Source organism: Aythya ferina (assembly GCF_964211825.1).
Source record: "Aythya ferina genome assembly, chromosome: 4".
In the NCBI taxonomy this organism is placed as follows: domain Eukaryota; kingdom Metazoa; phylum Chordata; class Aves; order Anseriformes; family Anatidae; genus Aythya; species Aythya ferina.
Genome location: NC_140300.1, coordinates 23,949,172 through 23,976,240, shown reverse-complemented (window position 1 = coordinate 23,976,240; position 27,069 = coordinate 23,949,172). Strand labels below are relative to the sequence as shown.

General features: G+C 38.1%; 1 protein-coding gene across 1 annotated transcript; it reads left to right on the top strand.

Annotated features, from left to right (window-relative positions):
* TMEM156 (transmembrane protein 156) lies at positions 1 to 26,612 on the top strand. The gene is made up of 8 exons (XM_084517525.1): positions 1 to 130; positions 4,448 to 4,729; positions 6,309 to 6,569; positions 7,690 to 7,797; positions 10,911 to 11,015; positions 17,145 to 17,249; positions 23,094 to 23,149; positions 25,376 to 26,612. The coding sequence occupies exons 1-7, from the start codon at positions 31 to 33 to the stop codon at positions 23,096 to 23,098; spliced, it is 966 nt and encodes a 321-aa protein (XP_084373651.1). The 5' UTR covers positions 1 to 30; the 3' UTR covers positions 23,099 to 23,149; positions 25,376 to 26,612.
* The last annotated feature ends 457 nt before the right edge of the window (positions 26,613 to 27,069 follow it).

The following is a 27,069-nucleotide window of genomic DNA, read 5'->3' as shown; positions in this document are numbered from 1 at the left end:
CACTATGCTAGATGGGCGCACTTCAGTGGCATGTGCTTGATTTTGAGAAAATCAGAACTCTTCAGATTAGTACTGGGAGTACTTACCATGTTTATTTTATGCTTACCTGAATTTTTCAAAATCCATGAAGGTGAGTGATCAGCTTTTAAAAGAGCCTTTATTTATTCTAAACTCTATAGTTGAAAAGTTGACATGTGCTTTCCTGAAAGTGGTGGTTATGATATGGACTCATATGGACTTATATGGACTTTGTAAAACATAGAGATTGTTTTCTTTAGATTTTTAACCAGAGAGTTAATTATATGTGTTAATTTGGAAGGAGTTTGCCATTCATTTATGTACATAGCAAAAACGTTGTAACTATTTCCATGCAACTGTACTTTTACTATCTTCAGCATGAAGGTAGTATTTAAAATGCTTATGTTCTTCCATAGCAGCTACTCATGTCTTAAAAAATAACTTTTTTGAAATCCCTGTACTTAAATGCCTATAAATCTTTGTACAGTTACTTTCTGGTGTGAGATAGTGTTTATGCAAGAGATATGCAGTTGTAGCATGATAAAAATATTGGAGCCGAATAGGTGAATTTAGTGAAGCAAATCTTTTAACCCAAATCCCAGATACATATTGGTGGCCCTAAAGGTCAATGCTGTATTTAGGATGAATGCAAAATCTACATGTATAAGTAATGCATTCAGTGCTTTCTTAAAAATTCATAAATAAATTAATATTAAAACAGTTTTGTCACAGCTGTTCCTAAGTAAGCTTTTGTATAAGATAAATCTAATAAAAAAAAATAATCTCCTTGCCAAATGGTGTGTTCCTAGACATCACTGAATTATTTATGAAGCATAATTTTCTGCAAACAAATTAGTATCAAAGCATGCCCAGGTTACTTCCATCTACATTTTTATTTTCATTCACCAAAAAATGTAATTGTGACACTAACTAGATAATTTATAGATATTTATAGATTATAAACCAACACACTTGATAAGATGTCATAAGTTTCAAATGTTATAGAAACAATCATACAGTTTAAGATGTTGGAATAACTAATGTTTTACCTCCACTCAGAAGCAACCAAAGTACTTGCTATCACAGACCACACAAATAAGCAATGGCATGAATATTACCAGAAGAAAACATTGATATTACTGTCAAACATGAAAGAGTAATTGCATTTTTCCATTATATTTGCCCCAGATTATCCTTGGAGTTGCTTTATGCTGCAATAACATGATCCTTGCAAGTCTGATGTTGATGTATGGTCTTAATCACATTATGTCTAAAGTAAATTGTATACGAGCAGAACAGAGCACAGAATTATATTTGGAAAATCATGATCATTGTCGTATTTTGGATGTTCTAAAAACTATAGGACTGTATTACAATGTCTGAATTATGTGAGGAAGTAAACATGCTGAGCAATTTAATTTGAAATTCCAAGGAATTGGATTTTCTGGTTCACTGAAAATCTTCTGTTGGGAACTGGTTTTAATTCATATGTTGTAGCAAGCCTAAAATGTACAAAATTCCATTGCTGTAGCTGTTTCAGATTTCTGTCTACCACATGAGGCTGTGGACATTACTTCCCCACACAAATTTGCTGTCAGAAATCATCTCTGAGATGTGAAACATAGCCACTGCACCTTCTGATACAGGTGTTTCCTAAATGAGTGGTTGAGACCTAATCCTATTTTCTAAAATCACATTAAATCTGTGGGTGCTTCAGGTTTTTAATATAACATAAGTGAATCTTAGATTTTTTTATTATTATTATTATTATTATTTTTACAGCAATTTTGGGGAAATTGAATTTGCAGAAAAATAAGACAAAAAAATTATCATAAAGAACACAGTTCAGCATTGCCAAAAGTGAAAAGTTTCTTTTAAATCTGTAAAGCAACCAGCCAGTTTTGGTCTCTGAAACTTTAAACTATGGTGCTTTAGAACAGGAACTTGTTGTCTTGGAGCCTGAGGCTCTCAGTCCCAGTCCTGTACAGTTTGGTAGGCTGTATCTTCTATAATCTCAGTTACGCATTCCCAAAGTTGTATAGAAGGCTTTGTATCTGCCACATTATGGGATTGCTACCATTTCTGTAAGAAAGTGATAAAAAATGTAATTTTAGACACTGCTGAATTGACTCAAAACAGGGCATCACAGATCAAATACAAAAAAAAAAAAAAAAAAAAAAAGTTAAGCTAATCCAAAAGTGAAATACTTATGATTTTCTGAATGGAAACAAGTTATTTGTTTTTCTTTTAAATTCGATTTTTTTTTTTTTTCTGTGAATAATTTCATTTTAATTGAATTGGGTTTTCTATAGAAAACAAACAAACAAACCCAACTTGTAAATAGAGGTTTTGTAAAGGAATTTCATAGTCATAGCACTTAACATTAAGCATGTGAGTTACAGATTTTTGAATATAAAGCAGTTTCCTAGAGATGCTTTGCATGGTTTTGTCTCAGTGATCCTCATAATTCATAAGGTTTTCATTTTTCTCAAAACCCTTTCCACATTTCCAGTGGTGCTTACATTTGGGAAGGGATGTTTCCTAATCCTGTACTGAACAGCAAAACTCTGGTACAGCTGTCTGTCTGCCACGTAATCCACTGGGAAAATCCCACCTATTTACAGCCAGGCTTACTGTTCAGCAATGCATATTCTTCCCTGGAAAGCCCACAGTCCTGTGAGATGAGAGAATGCGAGGTTTAATGGTACTGAATGGCTTTCTCAGTAAAGATCTTTTGAGAGGAGAGTAATACCCTCCCTTACAGGACAGCATTAAAGGTTTTCCATTTGTTTAACATGCCTTTTACATACCTACAACCAACGCTAGGCAGCTCTTGAGCCTGTTTGCTCATGTGGAGCATGTAATGCAAAATGGAGTGACCATTGATAGACCACTGTCACAGCACAATCACTGGATTCACAAGTGCCAGTACAAATTCCTTGGTGAAAGGGGCACAGCAGGGAATTGCCATAAGCTGACCTTGAAAGCTGCAGCAGTGGTTTTAGACTAGTTGCCCAGATGCACCATGCCTTGCCAGGAGGGTAGAGTAAGCAGTTTTCTTCTGATGCTGGCTCATCTCCACAAAGGATCGCTGCCCAAAACACCCCCTTCAGCTGGAAGAATTGGGTCTCAAGAGCCTGCTCTGCTCCAGGTTGTGATGGTCAGATCAAAAACACTTGCGGGAAAATCTTGTGACTTTCTTAAGGGGAAGATCACAGCCTAGCTTTTCTCTTACCTACACATGCTATATTTTACATTTCAATGTATTACGTTTTATGAGTTTATGATATTCTAACGTGGTGTTAATAAAGCAAAAGTAACTGACTGTGGTGCTGGATTTCAGATTTTATTTCCGTATTCTGCCCAAAATCCCCCACTGAACTGTTTCTGAGGCAAGTCCGCTACGATGTGAGCACAGATGGCTGTTGAAACTGTCAGATTGCGGCTGAGTACTGGAGCAATCAAAGGCTGCGTTCCTGCCTCTACATAAGGATTTATGAACATATTATCCCAATTACTCATAATGAGTGGTAGATGCAAAATTTCCTTTTCAGAGATGCAAAGGTAACACCAGAATTGGAAGCTCAGCCAGAAAAATATGGGATAGCGCCACGTCGACACATGAGCCTGATTATTTGTGCTCATAAATACAGATTTCATGTTGGAGCCCCAGAAGTTTTTTACTCTTAAATTACTTTCATGCTGAAAAAATAGTTCAAGGTTAAGTCAAGTAAAAATACATGATTCATACAATAAAGCCTTACTCTAATGTGGAGGACAGCTAAAATAGCACTCGTTAATAATGAATACTATTTGGTTTTTGTCATTTGCTAGAATTGCATTAATGTGCTCCAGCTGCAGTATTTTGATACTGAAACTCAACTAACAGTAAAATTGGTTATAATTAAGTTTCATGATTGAGTATCAGAGAGCAGGAAGGGTGTGGTTGGACAGACCAGCAGCATTTCTCTGTAGTTTCACTGTAAGGTTTCAATGTCACTGACAAGAAAGTTTTCATCCTCATTATAGCTTTTTTTTGCAGCATGATCACCCTGGTGTATGGCAACTGCACAATTCCAGGGCTGTGTTACCCTTTTCAAACATGAGCAGTTTCATCTTCTCTTTAAGTACAATGAAATCTGAACAACTCTGAAACAGGAATGAGACTAGAGATGACCACAAACGCAAGTTGATACTGGAAGATATTCCATGTAGTTCAGCAATAAAATCCAGCATGTAGGCTAGAGGAATATTCTCTGCTTTCTTTCTCTCAGTTCATGATGCATTCACTATGCTGCTGTAATTCTCAAGAAAGAAAGTGCATTTCATTGTATGATGGTTAAAGGATATGTTACATGATACATAAACACTCATACTTGTCTATGTCCTTTGAGATGGTTTTGCTGATATGATACTCTTTGTTTTTCAGCTAACACTATCGTTGTATCGTGCATGGATACCTGTTCATTAAGTAACACCACTTTTCCACTTTGCACTTTTAACAATTCTTGCAAAAGATCACTGAAACAAAGAAGAGAAAACCAGACTATCTTGCTGAAGACCATTGTAAATCATTCCAGTTTCCAAAATAATCCATGTATTTGCCAATCATCTAGTAGGGAACAACAATCACATACTAAATACTTGGAATGTGAATCCAACAGAGATGTGGATGTTGATCATCAAGGATCAGGAGTGATAACTAAAAAAAGTAAGTAGGAAAAGCAAAATACTTCATTTGGAAGTAGTTAATTACAACATGCATGGTGGTTTTTTTTGGTGTTTTTTTTTTTTTTTTTTGGTATTCGAAAGACAATGATAACACGGTGCTGGTTCTCTATGGGCTTTTTAAGTTCTATGAACATTTTTTTTTGTCCTTAATAGCTTTTTTTTTTTTTTTTTTTTTTTTTTTTTTTTTTTTTGCATTGCTACAAAATGCAGAGTTTATGCCAGATTCTCAGCAGAAAAACATAGGTAGCAAAATGCCAATTTGTTCTCTTTGAGGATCTTATGTAAAACCATGTGTGTGAGGGAGGGTTCATTATCTTCAGGGGGATCTGTATTGATCTGCAAGCAGGGTGCTGTGCTGTGAGAAAAGAGTGCCTTATCCAGCAGCCACCTGGAATGTTTCTGTTGCAAATCTGACCTCTGTCATCTGTTTTTTATGAGCACTCTTATATCTCTCTTTGTTCTTTAACTCTTGCTGGGTTTTCCAAAATATTTCATTTATTTATAAAGAGTTGTATTTTTTGATGAGTTTTCTTGAAGAATTTGCTTTTAAAAGTCATTGTGGAACTCTGCTTGTTGATGGCTGATATGATGAAAGCAAGTATCTGAAGAACTAAATCAAAGATGCTAACAGTCTAGGTGGCAGCTACACAAGAAATAAAAGAAATAAGATAACATTTTTTCTGCTTATTGCCTGTGGTATCCGCAACTGTTTAGCATCAAAATGACTTTACCTGTTCTATGGAAGGCAGTACTGAGTAAGGACTGGCCCAGCAATATGAAAAAGAGTTCAGCAACCACCACAGCTTTTCAGAGCAGTAGCAGCATATTCCTTCTGTGCCTTATGCACTTGTCTCTGGAAATCTGGGGGAGAGGATGCTTCTGAATTTTGCTTTCCTAACATTGTCAGCAACAGGGGCAAGAGGCCAAGCCCTGAGCATAAGAAATGCAATTCTTTCCAAACTGCATCACTTTAGTAAAAAGTAGCTGTGTTTCCAAGCGTGGAAAATGCCAAAGCAAAAAGTATGTGGACAATCTCTGTTCTCATTTATACCTATATGACTAACACAACTGACACAGTCTCACCCACATGTATTTGTTAACATTCTGTGAGTCTCACAGCTTGTGGTTTGAAATGGAACAAAACCCTTCTGCAAGTGATAGCACAGAGGCTAGATGTGCACTTCAGATGTCTAGCATCATACAGCTTTTCCTGTTGTTGTTTTTCTTCATAGCACAATTTTTTTCTTTGTTAGCTTTGACAACAGCTGACAATGCAACAAAAATCTTAAAAGCTTTGAAGCTGGTAGTAAAGCAAAAAAAAAAAAAAAAAAAAGGCTATAATTTGCTAAGGAAAAATATTTTGTGTAGATAATCAATACTCCTCAGATCTGTTCAGAATGATTTTACATTTTATCCTTTTGTCCATTTTTATCATAGTCAGTAATGTAAAAAATTACTATTTGTTTTCACAAATGAGACAGAAAAAATATTTATCACTCCTTCTAAGAGTTGTCTTTTTTTGTCTGTCATTATATAACAGTTTTTGTTTTAATTTGTAGTTCCAAAAGAAAAAGGCTCATTGGAAGAACTGTCAAAAGATATTATTTATTTTTACAAATATTTTAATTTCACTATGCTTCATGCAAATGAAGAAGTAGAGGATAGTATCTTCTATATGCTGGAAATCCGCATCACCAACTCTACAGTCAGAGGAAGAAATGCAGCTGAGGAATACCTAAATCACTCCTGTCTAGTGGCCATGATTGACGACCAAAATGACTGCATAAATATTTCACTGCAGCTGGAGTCTTACGTGGAATGTAAGTTACAAAGGAGAGTCAGAAGGGAAATCAAACTCGGAAACAATTTGAATGTTTGAGAAAATCTCCAGTAGGCAGTTCTCTGCTCTCAGAAACCACTTGAAAGTATTTCACAGCAAAACAATGCAATTTTAATCATCCCATCGAAAAAGACCATCTTTAATAGTCATCTGACAGTTATAGTCAACTGTTTTGCTTTGCTTTTATTTTCCCTAGAAGCTAGAAAGCAAAACAAGTGTCTGTACATTTGGTTTTCTTTTTTTTTTTCTTTTTTTTTTTTTTTCCTCCACTTAATAATGACAGACTTACCAAATGCATGTTTGAAAAAATCTAGAATTACTTTTTTTTTTTTTTTCCTCTTCCCTCCCCCCTAATGGCATACCCTGCTATCTTGGAGGTAAATTAAACGATTTCAGTTAACTTCGCAGCTAGAAGGACCAGAAGACAGGTTTGACTTTTCCTAATGTCCAGCTGCAATATCCTATGTTCAGCCTGACTTAAAAGAGAAATATTCAACTGAGCTAGGCTTAGTTTTCCCAGAGGACAAACCGTCAGCTTTTCAAGTTTCACTTTGTGCTGCAGGAGATTGCCTGATCACAATCAGGGCTTCCAGTACGTATATGCAACACTTCCCATCAGGGAATTGGTGAATTACATGTATATTACATTCATTTAGTTTTATATGGCAAATACATTTTATGCTGTAACTTTGATGGAAAAGAATAAGTGGTTTTGAGTTGGCTAAGGCAGTGTAAAATAATTCCAGGGAAAATCCTCTTTAAGAGAGGGCAGATTATGTCTTGGTTTTTGTTTGTTTGTTTATTTGTTTGTTTTTAATAAGTAGGCCTTTCTATGATACTAGTATAGTTTTTAACTTTTTCAGACATGGAGAGACAGATACAAATGAAAATGAAACTAAATTCTGGTTGGAAAACTCAGTTGCAAACAACAAAGAAGGCTGAAAGAGAAAGGCACAACCTTATGTTTTGTTTAAATTTTCATCTGTGGGGATAGGCATAGTTAAAGAAAATATCAAGACAAATTATTCTGATTTTTTTTTTTTTTCTTTTCTGTCAGTGTTTTCCTGCTTTATTTAATCTCTCCTACTTTTTCTGGACAGATCCAATGTGCATGGTGAAGATCATTTGGCTCAGTATGATTCTAGTCATTATTGTGTTTACTATTTCAATTGTCATCTACAAAATTGTTTATGAAAATGGACAAAACTGTAAGTAACAAAAAGTTAATCTACATGAATTTAAATTTCTACACAATGAAATATCTACTATAAGGAAGCTGTTGATTGTTAATGTGGTTCAGACAACAGTATTTTAATTGTAATATGATAGGAGTTTCTTAGAGAGGAACTGGAATACTCAGATGATTGATGCTATCCCCTTTCACCTTGGAATTGTGGATGCAAATCCAGCTTGTTGGTGGTAAATGAAGTATGTTTTTTTTTTTTTGACAGATGCTTGGTGGCCTATGATCTTTAGTCCAATGAACTTCTGGTTTCAGAGTCATTTCAGTAGATAAAGTGATTACAGTTGAGCCTTGATGAAGATCTTAAGCAGAAATGCCAATGACAATAGAAATAGATAGAAATACCCTTTCCTTCCTGAAGATGATTCATCTAGGTCATGGTCAAGCAAAGTCAGGGGTTAGATATGAGAGAGACACTCAGCTGTCTGTCCCAAAAACTGGTCATCTGAATTCACAGTGGGGGTGCAATACCACACAGGTCAACCAAGCAGTGCTTTCTTAGTCCTAGAGCTGAATTAAGCTCAGATAACATTTCTTTTCTGTGCTGTTATTTTAGCAAATAAAATATTGTTGTGATTTCTGAAACAGCACTGTTTGACTACTCCAAGTGATAAAAAAGTAACTTTGCTATGGAAGAACTTGTCCTTACTTCAGAGACTGAAACAATTGTTTGTGCATAATGCATTCACCACCCAAAACAGGCTCTTCCTATGCAATTCACTTGGAATAGAGGCTGAAATCAGGGTTTGCAGTATTTCTTCTAGCAATATTCAATGGGGAAAGCAACAATAAACGTGTAGGAGTACCATAAGCATGAGACTGTTGAGCAACCGAGATAAAGTCCTCCGTGCAAAAACAGTGTAGAAAATTGACCTTGTCAGCTGCTGGTCTTCATTTTTCATCAGAAGTCAGAGGTAGGTGGTACAGGGAGCAAACTCCCTTTCGTCAATGTGAAACGAGTGTTACTTAACCTGCTACCTGGGGTAATAGCTTTCAGATGCTTTTCGCAGCAATTTCCTGAGACTTTCTGCCCGTTTCAGCCCTGAGTGGGTAGAAAGCCTCTGGAGAACCAGCATTTAGTTGCTATTACCAGACAGCTGTCCATTCCCCTTGTAGTCCAGAGCTGCAGAACAAAGACCTTCATCACAGGGGTAATGAAAAAATGATAAGCTACATCCATTCCCGTGATCATCCTAATTGTATCCACAAGTAGTTTAGTAATGAAAGAGCAATAAAAGTTTAGATTTAGTCATGACTGAACAGAAGGCAGAAGGATGCCTACATTCAAGATGTTTCTGTGATTTTTAAAAATGTAAATATTTTATGCATTTATTTTTAATCAATTAAGTGAAACAGTTGCTTAAAATGACATGTCTGTTGCACCCCCTCCAAATAAGAAAAGAAAATCCTTATCAGAGTATCTTGATTGAATAGCATGATCTTTTACTTATTGATAGAACAAAAGTCTGTGTCCTATTTTATGTACATAAGAATCACACAAACTGTAAAATAGGTCTTTATAAGTGGGCCATTAACTACTCTAGTTTGAAGGACTTTCACTTGCAATTTGAAAGCTTCCATAAATGTCACGAGTGAGATTTTCTATGCTTTGAGTCATAACATCTCATTTTAATGCAGAACCATTAGTAGTGATGAGTAATGATTTTACTGCCTTTATCCTTAAACATAGTTTTTCTATTAAATGCAAGCTTTTCAGAATTGTTGTGGACACAAGCAGGGAGGAAAAGATGCCCTTTTTGGGCTTCTGATTTCTGATTTACTTCTAGAATATGTTTACTGTTCATAGAGGAATAGTATTTTCATTACTTAAATTTACTATATATAACATCATATACAACAGCAGTATCTTAGTGGCAAAAAGATAAGCACATTAAAATTAGATTTAAGGGTTTTATTTCTTGTATGTATATATTAATAAAAAGTCTACATTCTGCTTTTTTTTTTTTTTTTTTCCTATGGTGCCTAAAGAATCTGACAGAATATAACGTGCCTAAACTATGTGCCTAAAACAGCTGCTTAGAATTTTTACAGTCATAATTCAGTTAGTAGTTTTCCTCTCTATTTCTGAGCACTAGTGAAAGCTGGTAAGAAATATGGAATTATTCATTTCCTCTTGAGACCTTCCAAGACTTTCTGCTAGGCAGACTCTGAGACTCTCTGAAACATTAATGAAGTTATTTCCAAGAGTGCATAAAATAAAATATCCAAATAAACTTTGAGGAGGTTACAACTGATCCATGTCAAGGGAGCTAAATTAGAAATTAGTCCTTTTGCCTTTACTCTCCCACTCTTGTCTTACAGCCAGTTCTAGAGCTTCTTTTGACATTAACTGTTAGAGCACATACTTAAGGCTTCAGCATATTAGCTCTCACCTGGGTATTCATAAAAACATCATGACCTAAATAATGCTAATTTAATGAATTTTTTAGAGATGATTTTTTTTTCCTGGCATTCTCAAAAGAAAAAAAACTCAGTTCTGTTGTGTAAAAGTGGGGCAAGTCTGCTGTCAGAAGCTGAGTCTTGAGCTGCTGTCACTGTAGCAGAGTGCCATGGAGAGAGCAGCAGGATGATGGAAAGCACTGGGTGCTGAGGGCAGTCAGAGGTGTTCAACCCAGCTCTATCTTCTCTCGGTGGTGTAGAGCTTGTTCTGGTACTGTGCTCCCAAAGATAAACACTACACACTTGCAAAGAAGCTGTCGGCTTCCTAGGGAGCCAGTACACTTCATCTTTGCTATTCCACAGTCAGAAGCATGACTCCAAACATGTACCAGAGCATGCATGTTTGCTTTTTTTATAATCTTCCAAAGTCTGCTTGAGTTACATGCTATAGAGAAGGAAAGAATAATTTGAAAAGGGCAAAAATGGAGCCATAAAATGTCATTTGGGAAAATATAAAACATCTGACCCCAGGTTTTCCTCCTGACCTTACTTCAAAACCTTCCTGTTTCTTCAGGGAAAGTGTTAAACGATTTAGGCATAAGGGCTGTACCAGCTTTCCTTCTAATGAGTGCTGTATGTATTTCTATAGCTGAGGATATCTCATTTTGTTTAAAACAGATTGTAAACACAGAGGAGCAGCAGCAGTTTATACTATTCAAAGCAAAAAAGATTCCAGACATGCAACAACAACCATTTCTCCTACTAAAATTCATCTTTTTCCTGGTAAGTAATATACAAGTGAAATAAAAACCTAACAAATTTGTGAAGCCTGGGGAGTTCAAGAAAGTCCTTTTAAGACTTTCCTGTCAAAGGATGCTTCAGTTTTGTTTCAGCGTTACCTTGATCCTACACAAATTTGATCTGGCTTATGTTATGGATACATATTTCTATCGGAAATAAATATTTCTCACAGTGAAACTCCACAAAGACTTATATAAGTGGGAATGCTTCTCTCAGTCTTCCAAATGTTTTCCATTAAGGACTTTGCTGTTGTTTTCTTTTACCTCCTTTTACTTTTTGGTGACCTTGTGTTCCACATTTGAATTCTGGCAGGTGAGTGCTTTGTGTGTGTAAGAGAAGTGTACAAAGCTGTACATACATTTATGTATGCTCTATGTGTTTTTGACTTGACAAAATCTGCTAGCAAAGAATGGAATGGACAGTTGTAGGAGGACTCAGGGAATGGCTCAGCTGGCATTTAGTAGGATATTGCTAGAAAAAAGTCCCAACAAAGTACAATTTAATAGTTTCAGGTAGATATTAAAATGTGATCTTTTGAGAGTATAATGTGGCTAGCCCAGATAAATTAAGAGGCATGACTAAACTCCAAGTTTTGGTTGCAGAAATTAGAATTTGATCATAAATGTTTGTGTGAGGGGAAATCATCAGATACAGCTCTGAATGTTACTGATATTGCCGGAAAAGTCATTTGCTTCAATAAATGCCATGGGTTCTGGTTTCACAAAGGGAGCTCTGGCTTTTTAAATATTAACATGAACATGAAGAATAATAGCTTTGAATGGAAAAAACAAAAGAAACAAACAAACAAAAACCCACAAAACACCACCAACAAAAATCTCCCTCCAAAACAAGAATATCTACAAAGCCAGCAAATGAAATAAATGGTTTTAAATTTGTCTAGGTTTGGTTACCTTGCTTTTTGTCTTGTCAATTTCTTGAGAATTAGAGGAGGCTTGATAATTTCCATCTACTATTCAATAACTCACAGCATTTCAATTTTACCTAGAAAAGAGTGAGTAGCTAGCTCCCCGTCTGTCTGAACTCTCCTGGGAGTACAATTTATGCTACTCAGTTTTAGAGTGCTGGCTACCTCTAAGATTTTATTTAAGGTCTAAGATATTTATGAGCTCATTATTTTCATCCCCCAGGAAAGGAATTATCTCTCTGCCACCTTTTGTCTTTAGTAGCTTCACTAATACCATAACTATTTTATCAGCATGTTCACAATGACATCTTTAATGTTGTATATCCAAAGGCATTTTTGATGATGAAGTTTTATGGAAATTCAAATCTAGTTTTACTATGCTGAAGAGAACAGGAATCACATATTGGTCTGTTGTTCTTACTTCTGTGTTCCTCCTGCTTCAACCTATCAGTTTAACCCAGAAAGATGCTTAGTTGTAACTGCAATAATGGACCTTATTCTAATCTGATATTCATTGATTTCACACATCATTGGTCCAATCAATCCAGTCAATTTCCTGATTTATACTAATAGAATTAAAAGTAGAATCAAGACCATATGAAAAATGTTTACTTTTTTTTTTTTTTTTTTTTTTTTTCCAGTTCCTAAGTTTAAGATTTGCTACTGTGATAGTAGATTATAAATAGCAACTACTTATTCAACAACCATTGGTAGTATTGTAATTATCATTAGTGTACAGCTTGGAATCTCTGAACACGACATTGAGGTGCACTGAAGACAATACAGCCATTCTGGAAACACTGCAATGAGGATAAATAACTGTATATGTAAGTCAGTGTGACAGTATCTCATATAGATGAAAAGATATACAAGGTATTTCCCAAAGGTTAGTCAAAGTTCAGAAAGTTTGAGGAGAGAAACAGAAGGAAGCCTGCATTTTGAGAATAAGAATGTTTTCCTACATAGGCTCAGTAAATTAGTGGCGCAATATCACTGTGGTCCCACAAATAGATAATTTACAGCATGTATGCTGCTCTTGTGAAACTGTGAGTGTCTCTGCATCCACAAATTACCATCATCCAGTCCAGTGGCCTTTCTTCCAAGGAGGAGAGGAGGAGAAATCTACAGTAAATTCTCTAGGGTAGGATTAAAATTACAACCTTCCAACTTTAGAAATTCACGGTACTATGAATGATTAGGCACATACAGTGGAAATAGAGAAGCTTTAAAGCATTCTGGTCATAAACGTTGACTGTATCATGTCTGTGCAGTTACGCTAAAAAAAAAAAAAGTGTGTGAGAGCATGTACAGAGCTGTACAGTGCATGTTTTCTAGACTTTAGATCTGTTTCTGCCATTACATTTATGTAAAATAGCCCTTTGAGTGGTTTGGATTGACAAAACACAGTTGCCCTTTAGTGCAGCCACAAGAGAAGGGAAAGAGAACAAGATGCTTTTTCATCAGTGCAAGAAATATGTCTTCTTTAAGCAGCTGACCTGTATTTCCAGACACAGAGGATTTTCATATCAAATAGGACTTGCTAGTGTAGTTTGTGGAAAATAAACCAAAGGTGAAAAATCTACTCCTTGCTTTGTGTTCATCACAGAGAATGTCAGGGAGATTTCCACATCAGAGGCTTTTATTGCAAGACTTTCTTTTCTCAAACTGAAGAGCCAGTTGAAGAGATTTTGGAACAACTTAATAAATTAATAATAGCAATTATAAGGACTAGATAGTATTCCCCAAAGTGATTTAAAAGAGCTCTGATAGAAATTGCTAAACTGTCACATAGCTCACTGCTTAAATCGCCTTGGTTCCAGTGAAATGGAAGGTAGCTCTATTTACATTGCTCTTTTCCTTAACCCACTTTCCCTAAACCACTTAAATACCCTTTCCACTACTAGGAACTGATTAAGTATAGCTATTCTTATATGACTGTATCCTAAAAAAAATAACTCCTGGGAACATGGCACATGCTGGGAGCAGGCCAGCGTCTATGAACTATACATTACACTGTTCAAAAAAAAAAGAAAAATGTTGCACAAGAAAAATAAAGTGCATAAATGAGTGCTTTTGGTAGCTATGAGTGAATCTGCCTAGCAGACCTTTTCATACTGGAAGTTTCATTAATGTAAGTATGTGGGTTATAAGATGCAGTGTGAATTTATATCGCTACAAGTTTACCACTATAAATTCCCATCTAGACCTTATTTCTGTAGCATAAAAATGACTTTCCTTATTTATTTTTGTCCTGTTTTGAAAGCAGCATAAGGTCTGTTGGAAAGAAAAACCCTGTTCCCACTCCTATTCTAGAATGGGACTGTGCAGACATGCAATCGTATTGTTAATATCATCATATTACTACTCTATAGTCTATGTGAGCAACCTTAGTTCTGACATAATGCCTTCTATATTGCTGAAATTGTGTATTACTTCTCTTGTTTTCAGTAATACTCCATTGGCTCAAAGTAATCATTTGGTTCATTACATTTTGGGATACAAATACAAGATTCCCTGACTCGTCTGGCTCACAGTAATGCAAAGTTAATTCTGATGTATTTGAGTATGTTTTCTTCTGATTATCTTATGATGCTCTTGGCTTTCAACCGTATCAAATTAATATTCAGATTGCATTTGCTGGAACAGATTTTGAACATATCCTATTCATGGTATCGAGTATTCTGTAGACTGTATTTGTTGAAGCACTAACATATTTAATTAAGATTTCAGTAGACTGTGAATTACAAGATGAATTTTGTATGTTCATATCTATGCTACTTACCTGGAATCTTAGACTTACTTATACCTTTTTTCTAATGAAAATGAATGTAGCCCAGAGTCAGCAAATATGCAGAGCACCTGGCTACTCTGTGGCCTGCTGAGTTCTCTGTTAGCAAAGACCTGAATTGGGGTTTTGGCCTTGACCCCCAGCAGCAATGGTTGTCTTCCCACAGACCAGCAGCCATTCCTGATACAGCAGCAGACACCCATCCCCATGGGTCGGGCTGGGACACATGGTCAGCAGTTGATATGGCTTTTGCTACTGCGAAGGTGTTTTGTGTTTCTCCTAGAGGAAAGGTTAAATTTGAGTATCTGGTTTGACTCAATTGGTTCAGGCTAAGAGAAATGCAGAAGTAGAAAAATAGCTTAGATGCTGGAAGCAAAGGGAAATAGCTACAGTTCTCAGATACAGAAATTTTGGACTTTCCAGTAACATGAAAAGTGGGGTAGCTTGGTTAAAACACATGCTTTAAATTGCTAAAAGACCTGCAGCCACTAAGCAATTGGGTGGTAACTTCATGACTCATCCTGAAAGAAGAATGTTATGGGATCACGGTGACAACCAAGACTCAGAGAATAAAACCTCAGGGTTTCTGGCCTGCTGTTGTTTTCTGGACTGTTTAGACTTTGTGACATCCATAGCATCTGATATAAGTGCGCTTGACAACTATAATTTGCACATAAGAAACAATAAGACAAATTTCCCCTCAGTCATTTGAGTTCCTATATTGTTTTCTATGCTACCCTATTAAAATAATAGTTCCTGACCTAGAAGATTAGAAGTGGGCCAAACTCTGCCATATCTTGATGTACTGCTACAGCTTCAGGTTAGTTGACAGGTTGGAAATAGGCCCAGTCCCTGTCTCAGCAGTGTCAGGGCTGGCATCTCAATGAATGCAGACTCAGTCCTCCTTGTGTTCTGTGGCACCTGCTCTTTTTAGCAAAGAGGACAGGCAGGACGCATCCTCTACAGCACCAAATATGTGCAGAGCCAAGAAAGGAGAAATTTGTTTAATCTTGGCTAAATGAACCATCACATATTTTATTCTGATCCTTCCTAGTTAGTTCTTGACATAGCTGTATAGTTGTCTCTGCCTCTGCAACGTAGATGAATAATGCTGAGAACAGCAAAGCTTGTCACGGTGTTCAGTATTCAACACAGACGTACGTGTTTCTAAGATGCAATGTTTCCAGAGAAAAATGTGAAGCCTAATTACCACTTTGGGTCTTTTGCTGTTTCAGAAGGGAGAATAAAATCTATGGGAGACAGGTAATTTTAAGGAGCTTTTTATAGCCCCTGTATGCTTTCAGTAGAGCACTGATACATGAGGGGCAATTTCTCTGCTCCGTTTGCATGCATGCAGAGCAGCCTTACACATGGGCTCCAAAGGGAATATCAGCCTTCGTTCCCATTCTCTTCAGGTTCAGCCTGAGGGTGGAATATGACCCACTGCTATTTTTAAACCTACCCCAGTTTTGTTTTAACTTTGTCTTTCATACTCAGCTGCTTAATCACCAAGATCCAAACCCCATTTGTTAACTGCATTTGTAAAGGAGAGAAGCCAAGTTGATATCGAAAGTGGGGAAAGGATACGGCTAAATATAAATGGCACGGTTCTTCCTCTTGTTATGAACTCAGGAGAAATCTATCTGTAGGTTAACAGAAGTTATGGATGGTCAGGGACAGGGTGGATCTGGAGTTGAAATGCTGTGTGTTCTACTGTAGTTCTTTGAAAAATGCATTGCATCAAAATGTCATTAGCCTGGCATCTCTACTTCTATGTTTCCTTACGTGTATCTCAGCAGGACACCATGTCTGCGTGTCAGTGTGCTAACGGCATCGCCATATCTCTGCCTGTTTCTGAAGTGCATGCTCTCATCTCTGTTAAGTGCTGTACAACCCCCAGTTACTCTCCCTGTGTGTATGGCAAGTTATCTGAGGCACACCGTCTGGGCCATCCTTATGTGAGAATGAATTGGGAAGTTCACACTCTGAATTTTACTTGGTTCTGCTTAACTGGCCACCTGTAGCTTTTCGTGTTCTGGAGACCCTTAGTTATCCCCATATTTGCATGCTTTTGCATTTTCACTGCTAGTGGACTTTTTGAGAGCAATTTAGTGGCCTACCCTCAAGCTGTTTTCCATGAAGTCTTAGGATCAATGTATTGTAGTCTGGCTAGTGCCAAGAGGAAGTAAAAGACCAGAACGTGGTTAGTACTTGCAGGACTCCCCGATGTGTATCTGCATCTATAGGCACTGAAATCCCATTGAAAACTGGCTGTGCACCTCTGTCTCGCATTCAGATATCTCTCAGTGATCTTCAAACCTGCATATTCAAAGCGTAACCCTCTGCAGATGTATTTGTTTTTTAGCAGTGTGGATAAAAATATTTTACCTTTTCCTAGTGAAGACCAACAAACAACACGTTCCACTTACCACACACGCCAGGAAGATACTGCCCATAATTCCTGAACAAGAACATGGTCATCTGAGTGCATCAGCTGTAGAAGGTAGGTAAATACCTTGCAACTGTCAGATTTTTGTTTGTTTGTTTGTTTGTTTAGCCTCATATTTTCAGAATTAGGGACAAGCAATATCTGCTCAAAATAAATTACGACTTCTTCTAGCCAAACATATGAGATGACAAACTGGAGAATGTGTTTTGTGAGAGCTAGATGGCAAGAAAACAAAATCAATTTTCCTTCTGGTACCAAGAGTGACCTATAAACTAATCTGTTAGCCTTTTACACCCTGTGTGCCCCTGAAGGCAGTCCTGCTAATTCTGACACTATTTTTCTGGTGCAGAACAGCAAGTCCTAGACTTCAGCATTGTGCTGACATTTGTTTCTGACAAGAGCAGAAGAAAGAAGCAATTTTCAGATGATCTCTGAAGAGAATCATGTGTTTGAAATAAATAGTTGACTGGTAAAATTCACAAAATAAAAGAAAATAATTGCTCTGTTATTACACCAGCCAGAATAAGTGACAAGAAGTTGGCTTCAGCTTGGAACTAAAACTAGTACACCACTTCTAGCTTTCTTCAGCCATACTGTACTCCAGTCATTGTTTCAGGAAGTCCAGATGTAATGAAACAAGTTGGAAGAGAAATGTACAGTAAGAGATACCTCTTCCTGGCAATACTTGTAATGCCTTGAAGCAGATTACTCAAATAAGTGAAAAAAACACAATAATTTTTCAGTTGCATACTTGGGGTTATGGCTATTTGCATAGATTCATATTATTGCACATGGTGAGTTTTTTAGGCTGAAAACACAAGAAGTCCTTCTCTACATATATTTAAACTGGATGGAGTTTTATTGAAAATGCAATATCATATCATATTATCCTTTTAATTTGTTAAAAAGTTGATGTATGGTTTGGTTTTTGTGCCTCACATGGACCCATAAACAGTGAGGCTGTGTGTTGACAGCGGAGCTAAAGAAGCAATTTGGAACAGTGTTGTTGGCAAAAGGTGAGGTACTTTCACAATAAATTAATAATTGAGCTAGGCTATTGTTTGGCTTCTGAGAGAGACGAGCTGTGTTACGGGACAGCATATTGTCATAATTAAAAATGCTGACAGCTTTTTAATGGCACCCATTCATAGATCTTACGAGGACTTGCAAAGATGGAAAGTTGGCATTGTTACCATCCTAAAACGAGGCTATCAGGAGGCAGAGAAAGATAACTTGACTTGGGAAGTCAGTGACATAGGCAACAGCAGTTCTCAGATCATCTGTGTTCATCTGTTTGCCGTTTGGGTGTCATGAGCTTTCTCAGAGCCCCATCAACCTTTCTGTAGGACACCTTCCTTTCTTCAGGGGCTTCTCCCATCCACTTCAGTACAAGCCCTCTTCTTTTTCTGATAGGTGTGAAATATCTTGCAGGTAGTATCTTCCTGGCCCCCCCGTCTGCCATGTACCTGCCCACCTTAATTGTTCCCTGTGAAGACAGGCAGCGTTTACTCTTGGGTTAGAAATAGGCATTTCTGAGGTTGCAATGGCATGTATTACTGAGGGGTTGGATACTCAGTAGTGTTCACTGCCTCATTTATCCTGTATAATGGTTGACCAGTAGCAAACTGTGTCTGTCCAGGATATTGGCTTCACCAAAACTCATCTTTTAGAAGCAGGAAGCAAAATGCTGTGGTCCACTCCCATGCAAATTTAACTTCAGTGTTCCTGGAAATGGGAGTAACCATTCAGACTGACCTGCTAGTACTCCTTTGGCTGTTATTGTATTGCATGTTATGTATTAAAGGGTAAAAAGGAGAGATGGAGCAGCTTTGCGGATTTTTTGATTGCTTTGTGAGGTAATATCTGAGATTCAGGACACTTTGGGATGAAGTAATCCATTTGCTTAAACTCTGGGCCTGTCACTGAAAGATGAGGTGTCCTGAGAAACCCCAAATATCTTGTGCCAGTGCTGTGCTGCACTGAAGCAGGCTTGTTTTTCTGGGCATAACACAATCTTCTGTCAGAACCGCTGCTGGCAGTGAGGTGAAATGGATGTGATGCTTGGGATTAATGCTTGATAGTATTTTAATGTTACGTAACATTGTGTGGAAAGATTATTAAAGGGTGGGGCTGGAAAAGGACTAACTTGTGCCTGGAGAGACAAGAACTTAGATCTAGATCTTGCCTTTCGTTGCAACTGGGTTTTGAATAATATTTCTCACAGGAATACTGTCTCAAAGCTAAATACTTTGCAGAACCAACAGAGGCACTTTCTGTTTAGTCTTGCTTCATTTCCTGCAAAGAAACACTTCCCCCTTCCTCCAAAAGGGTCAGATTCAGCTCCTTGCTACCCATGCTTGTGGGTGGCTAAGCAGATGACAGCGCTGCAGGGACAGCCTACAGGACAGCTTGCTGGCTGGAGGACCTTTGGGTTACTTCATCTGTGGAAGGAGGCTGCGATCTACTTGAGCCATGAGTGCTAGGGTCATCTGTATTAAGTCAGCCCAGGCTGTCAGCTGAGTTCTCTTGGCTTGACCAGGACATCTCTTCCTCTTCTTTGTAGAGGAGCACATTTGAAAATGCTTTGGCTGTTGAGGTGGGCTTCAGGCAAGCCACTTGTCTTTGAGTCGTGCTTTTCCTGATTTCCAGGTAGCCACATTTGTGCTCGTTGAAAACATTAACCACAGCCCAGCACAGAATGTTTATCTGATTCTTCTGAGGTTAGCTATGCAGCGGTGCAGTAGGTGTAACAGCAGCTACGAGAGGGAGGAAGAGGAAGGCTCGCTCTTCTCACCGTGAGCTGGAGAACCTGCTGGTGGCCTCAGCAACGTCCCTTAGCCTGGGGCTCATAGGCAACACGTTGCCTGAACGACTCCAAAGCATTGTTTGTAGCCACAGAAAATTAGCAAGTTAAAATCCAGACTAGACAGGAGAGCAAAGCATAAGGCACATTACTCTCTCATTGGCCATTGTGCTATAAAGTATTTGTCTTGCAAATAGATGGAGGCAGATAAAGAGTTGATGACACATTGCTGCTTTCTGCTGAGTTTTTTGTTTTATGTCAGGAAATAGTCTTCATTTTGTTTGTTAAGGATTCAGAAATAAACAATCCTTATTTTTAACAAACAACATTGCATTCTGTAAGTTTTTAAGGTGAGAAATACGAGGGGACTTTTTGTAGTTTCCTGTACCTCAGTATCTCTGAGAGTTCTGAAATGAACTTTTAATATGATTGATTTTTCAATCAGAAGTAGCCTATAGTTAGCCACAAACTAGACTTTACTGCTTTTAAACCTAGTAGGAAAAGACCTAATCCAAAATGTAGTGAAGGCAGGAGTGGGTCTCTCTGTTAGCATCATTAAACTTCGTTCATGACAAGCATATATTAAATAAAGTAACTAAAAATAAGGGTGATCTCCTGAATGCCTAAAAAACAAAATGAAGACTGGCAGTATGATAGTAACCAACGAACAGCAAGTAATGATGCGTGCATTTCTGTGCACACATACACCAACAGGCACACAAATAAAAATTCACCATCTTCTGTACCCATACAGCTTTGGCAAAGGAGAATCTTTTCAGTAGAGGTCACTTGAATATCTCTGTGTATTTTCAGGGAAAATATGATTATTACATGTGAGTGCTAAACTTCAGAATCCCTCTCTGTTTCTGCCATCTTTCATTAAACAGCCACATTAGCAACTGTCCTGGAAAAAATGAATGAGCCAAATCTCTCAGCTGCTTTAAGACAGTTCTCTGTTTATGCACGACAGCTGTAGATGTTTTTCCTTAGTGCTGTCAAGCGGTGACATAAGAATTACTGCAGATTTCAGGGCTGCTTTTATTTGGTTAGAAAGCATGAACATTTTATTCAGGGCAAATATTTGCGTGAGGAGGTAGTGCTGTTCAGGGGACAGCCTGCTAGAATAAAGCTCTGGAGACCCAACTTTTTTTTGTCTCTGCCCATGACTCCTCATTACTAATTGCACCATGGTAATCACAGTTTATCCCAGCTAAAACAAAGAGACTGTGTCGTGCTTTTAACTTATGAAGCACTACTTGCATCAAACGGTACTTTTAACTTATAGAGCTCTACTTACATCAACTATTATTTTTAGCAGCTCTAAAATGCTGTGAGATGTTTATCTGGGTCTGCTGCTTTATTTATTTATTTATATTTCTGAAGCGTCAGCAGTGAATATCCTCCTTGTGATAAATGGAAAGACAGAAACTTGAAGCTGCACTGCTAGCAAGAAATCTGGAAGAGCAGATCAGAAGAATAAATACTGAATTTATGTATGAAAGCTAGGCGACCAGCTCCCTTTCCCTGAAGAAAATAGCATGGCAAACCATAGGAAGGCTAACATTTCTGAATGCACTGGGTTCAATGGCACTTCCCTCAAACAGTGGAGGCAAAGAATTATTGCAGTAAGGAATAAAAGTGGGCAAGTGTCAAATCACTATTCCCATTAAAACAACCCTATGTCTTTATGCCTTTAATGTTGTTTTAAAACAGACTATCCAAAGGGCATTCAGCAAGATGATTTTGCTGATGGTTAGCCCTGAAATCACTGTTAAGTAGGAAAGGTTTTGCTTAAACTTATCCTTTGAGGCTGAAGCAAGCACGTCCCAAGGAGCAACTTCTCTCCAGTTCTGCCCTTGGTGGTGGTCTGTCCTTCCCCTGTGGTGGGGCCGTGTGGAGTCCAGGCAGACTGGTGCAGGACTTGCTGGGCTTTTCTGTACCACAGATGCACTTCAGCCTTACAGTGATCAGGGCAGAGTAATAACCACATGTGTTATGGCATGAAGAGTACCTGTGAGCCCTCCCCTACAGTATTTCTGTCCTCTGTCCTTCCAGGCAGCATTGTGTTCTCCAAATCAAAAGCAGCATTAAGAGATTTCATGGGTGACTAAGGACAGAACAGAGTTCTGCCTTATTGGGGGACCTTAGAGACAGACACAGAACTGACAGCTTTGGGATGAAGTGCTGCCATGTTATAAGGAAATAAAGGAAAGAAAAGAAGGAAGAATAAATAAGAGCAAGAGAGAAAGAAAAAGAAGGAAGAGAAAGAAAAAGGAAAATAAAGAAAGAACAGAGGAATAGGAAGGAAGGAAGGAAGGAAGGAAGGAGGGAAGGAAGGAAGAGAAAGAAAAGAAAGAAAGACAGGAGAAGCAAAAAAAAAAAAAAAAAAAGGAAAAGGGAAAGAAAAAAGAGAAAAGAAAAAAAAAGAAAAAGAAAGGAAGAAAAGGAAAGAAAGAAGGGAGAGGGAAAACTCCATGTCTTACAGCCTACAGTGGTGGACTTGTTGTTGTTGTTGTTGTGGTAGTAAAAACTGTCCAGTGTCACGCTCTGAGCTGCTGTTGGATCAAATTCCCACAAATTGGTCACTGTTACCTCAAACACTTTATTTACTACATCAGTCTTTTTGACAGTCAGTTCCCCAAGGACAAGATGAAATAACCTTAATGTCCTCCCTCCCATTAATTCTCTTAATAAAAGTGGTTGAGGTGTCAAAGGCTGCATAAAAGCTAATGAAAGTTCCACATCAGCAATTGCCAACAATTTTTAGTGCGCTTCCCTTTGCCATCGGCATCTCCATCTCTCTTTGTGAAGAGCTTTCAGATCCTCGAATACATAAGGTGCTTCACGGCTCTGTACTTCTTCCTGAGTGGCAGTGTAGCTGTACAGTTAAACAAGACAAGTTGGCCTCTCAGTGAATGCATAATTTAAGGCACAATCTTATCTTCAGGTGAAATGGATTATAAAATTGGAGCATAAGGTAGATGACAGGTAACTGACAGGGACGATGCACTGGGGAAGAACGTGTATGGCTGAAAGGATGAGAACCTCTTTCGCAGAAAATAGAAGAATTGATGCCTCCCTTTCCTCTCTTGCAGTCTAAAAGCACACGGACACACCACCTCCCGTGTGGGCTGGTCGGCACAAGAGCTCAGTAAGTAACTGTGTGTATGAGCCTGATTCCTATCCAGCTATGTTCAAAGTCTCCTTACTGCTGTCATTTTCTAAGGATGCCCTCCACTTGCAATGTAGAAAGTTAGTAGTACAACGTCTGCTCTAATACCATGCTAATAGCCAATTCAGTGCTGGTCCACCTAGGGAATTACCTGGGTTTGGGCTCAGACTGTCCTGAAGAGGCCTCAAATACCATCAGTACAGGATCTAGTAGCATAAACAGAAAGGGCAACTAAAAATATTTTTGCTTTTCCTTACGTGATTATGGCATTACAAAAATGTTTTCCTATTTCAAAGAACGCCTCTGTGGTGTGTCTTCAAGCGAGACACCCACACAAACAGCAGAAGATAGTAATTATGCAGGGGAAACAGTGGCACCGACAGTTCAAAGCATTCTAGCAAAGGCACACAGCAAGTGTGCGCAGGAGCGAGAGCAAGATTAGTTAGGGTGTTTTTGTAAATCATATGTCTGTAAAGAACAGTAGCTGCAATTTCAGATTTATGGGATCCTCCCAATTATCCTGTTGATGCTTTTTTCTGGAAAACATCACGTTGGTTCTCTGAAGTGATAGATAGATGCGCTGTGGTCAATGTCACAATAACATTGGGTGTGAAGGTGCTGAAGGCAGAAGTTCCAGCCAGCCACATCTGGATTTGCCAGTTGGCCATTTTTATAAGCTGTCATTTTTTATGCTTTCATGAATTTCTGTAGATAACTGTGAATAAAGGGGTTTTGCATGCAGCTTTAAATTCTTTTGAGGACTGCATGCAGTCTCTCAATTATATATTTATTTTTAAAATATCACAAAGGATAATTCCTCCACTGTTCCTGCTTCCATAATAGATTCAAGTCTTAATCACACATTGAATCTAAAACTCCCCTTAGTTGGGAAACAGCTCACAGAATCAGATGGCTGAGTACGTTCCAGGGTACTTGGCACGATTATTGGTCTCTGCTTAAAATGCATACCAGGATTCGTTTCATTCCAAACCAGACACTCAGAGGGTTTTGAAGGGAAGCACTCCCGCCTGCTTGCAGAACTGGACCGTAATGGGTGCTGCACAGGCTGTTTAAAACCTCTGTTCCATTAGCTGGCATCAATTTTTGATGCATTGTATCCTGCCTACACTTGTCATTTTCTAGCTCACTTTAGCAGCTGCTGCCTCCAGTATGATTTCACAGCCAAAGAAACACTTCTTATCCCAGTTCTTATGATGTAAAGGAGAAGGGAAACAGATGTTGTTATTCGGCCCTCAGCTACACGAACTACCAGAATGGGTGAAAGCTGCATTTGCTTTTTCACTCAGTGGGAGAATAAGGACTAAAGAAATGCTGTACTTTTTTCCCCCCAGCATTGTATAGTTCATTATTTCCAAATTTATCCTGCTGTAAATGAGTGTACTACATGAAATGAATGAAATTGGGCACAGGTTTGCAAATTCTTCCTTACAGCTGGTGGTTTGGATTGTTCTATTTTATTTTTTATTTTTAACTTTCATTAAGATAATTTAGCTTATCTTGGTTGAGCTGCAGTAAGACCTTTTAATACCCCAAATTTACTTCTGAACTCTCTGCTGCAGATAGATCAGTTCACAAAGAGACATCCAGGAGCTGACACAGTGTAAGAGTGTGGAAAGGAGGCAGGTGTCACACAAAACTCCTCTCCCCTCATCCAGCTGCTGGGAGGGAAGAAAAGAGACTGAAGCCTGCTCAGTTATTTCAAAGAAAGAGATTGGTCACAGCCTACCTTTACAGGAGAGTTCCTGAGAACTCTGTGGAGATGGAGACACTGCAGAAACCAGCTGGAGACACTTCAGGGACATCCTTCCTGGCTCACTTTAGCTGGGTGCACATGGCCAGTGCTTTAGAGGGGTGCGTGCTGCCAAGCTTCCCCGAAAGCAAGGTGCAATGTTTCTTGCTCAGGTTCCTTTACCACAGTCTTGTGGGGCAGGTACCTACAGCACCACCCTATTGGCAGGTATCATTTGCAGGCCTTTAGCTCCAATCTGGGGTACATCCTGTTTTTTCTACTATTTAATTATTTTTTATTTTTTTTCCTTCCATGGGAGAAGAAAATTAGTTATTGTAAAAGTTAAAAGAAGCATAGACTTGTGAATTACATTGCAATGACATTTAAAGTAAAGTAGAAAATACTGCTGCCTAACCTTCTCTTATTTCTGATAGCCATGTTTTCTCTTGTTTCAGGTGGCACCACACGACGTACAGTTCCAACTGCATGAAAGGAGAAACATAATACACCACAGGAGAAAGCATATCCATTTCCAGTCTGGGGAGCTCTGTTATCCCGTCTTCTCATAAGAATGCCAACTGTGCAGTTTAGTTGAGAAGCTTCATTTTATCTATCAGGACTACCTGGTATTAAGAAAATATGAATAATGGACAAACACATTTTGCTGTAGAATCAACTTCAGTAGGAAATTATAGATTTCCCATCTATTTTCTGTTCATTCAGGATTTAATGCTTAATCATAAGGCTGTGAGATAATCCTCGCAATAATTTATTTTTCCAGCTGGGAAGAAATTTATCTTCTCCATAGGATAAAATCCTGACTGAAGGTAGAAATGAACCTATATTTTCATGAAACGAACACAGTTTTCAGCCTTTTTAATGCTCTAGATGACTAAGATGCTTAAGAGAGAATTTCTGGCTGGTGAGGAAAGTGGCCAAAGGAATAGAGAAGGAGGGAATTCTGCAGTATGTTTTAATTTCTGCAGTAAACCAGAATGACACTCATAAATTCTGCAACATCTTGGTGGATAAAGAAGAAAAATGTGGAAAAAAAATATACATTTGGCTTCAATCCACTAAATCGTTATTGTTATTATTTTTTTTATAACTCATTAAGGCACCAAATGGGTTTTATACTCTTTGATAAACTGAGTTTCCATCTTTTGTATTAGCTTAGGTCATTAGTATTCAGACTCATTATCTCCTGGAACTTTTCCTTACTTTCCATTTATCGCTGCTCCTCTGAGTGTAGTGGAGCTGTTTGGGCTGAGCAGGGTCCCAGACTCATTCGGTGCTAACCCATTATTTGTGGGTACAATCTGACCATAAATTACTAGGCAGAGACAGAAATTGCAGAGCTAGGACTTCAGACTCCCTTGTGCTAAATCCATCAGGATGAACAGATTGTAAACTGCCCATTGCATATATGATATGCAGCAATTTAGCATCATGTTAATACTTCATAACCTCCATCCCTTACATTTATATAGCTTTTCCCTCCTGAAGCTTTCTGAAATTGCTTATCCAGTCATTACACTGCACCAAGCAGTTCAGATGTAATAGGAATAGTTGTGAACATTAGCTTCTGAGTGATTTGAAACCATATGGAATGTTTAAAATTTAGTTGGATAAATTGAAAGCATTTGTTTCTATTGTTTGCTACCATCTTTTATAAAAAAACAAACAAACAGACAAGGAAAATGCTGTCTTTCTTGATTTGGGGGCTTTTGAGGCTTTATTACTTGCCTATGGTAATAACGTAAGGCTTTTCAGAAATGGCTTTTTAATGCATCCTATAAAATAAACCTCTCACACTATTTATTATTATTTTTTTTCATACCTTACTGTAAAACCACACCTTACAGATGGAAGCAAAATACCTATCTCAAACCACTGTAGAATTGCTAAGGCCATCTCAGCCAGTGTGTAAATGCTTCAGATGATGGCACTATCTATCACTCGTTCCCTTCAGTAATCCAGGGATCTCGGTAGCAGGGACAGCCCTGCTCCTTGTGACCCCGATTTAATTTCCTTCCTCCCGTAATTTAATTCTATTTCTCTTGTTGCTTGTAACTCCCCCTTTTATTTTCCTTGGATGGCTGAACTGTAACTATAACCCCCAGTCATCCCCCAGCTTCCCAGGTATTTG

What these genes read in the sequence shown, in the direction of transcription:
- TMEM156 (XM_084517525.1), top strand. Translation starts at nt 31, where the DNA reads ATGTGCTTGATTTTGAGAAAATCAGAACTCTTCAGATTAGTACTGGGA. An exon ending in GCTGGAGTCTTACGTGGAAT is followed by an intron (nt 6,570 to 7,689) that starts GTAAGTTACAAA and finishes TTTTCTGGACAG; the next exon opens with ATCCAATGTGCATGGTGAAG. An exon ending in TAAAATTCATCTTTTTCCTG is followed by an intron (nt 11,016 to 17,144) that starts GTAAGTAATATA and finishes ACCTTTTCCTAG; the next exon opens with TGAAGACCAACAAACAACAC.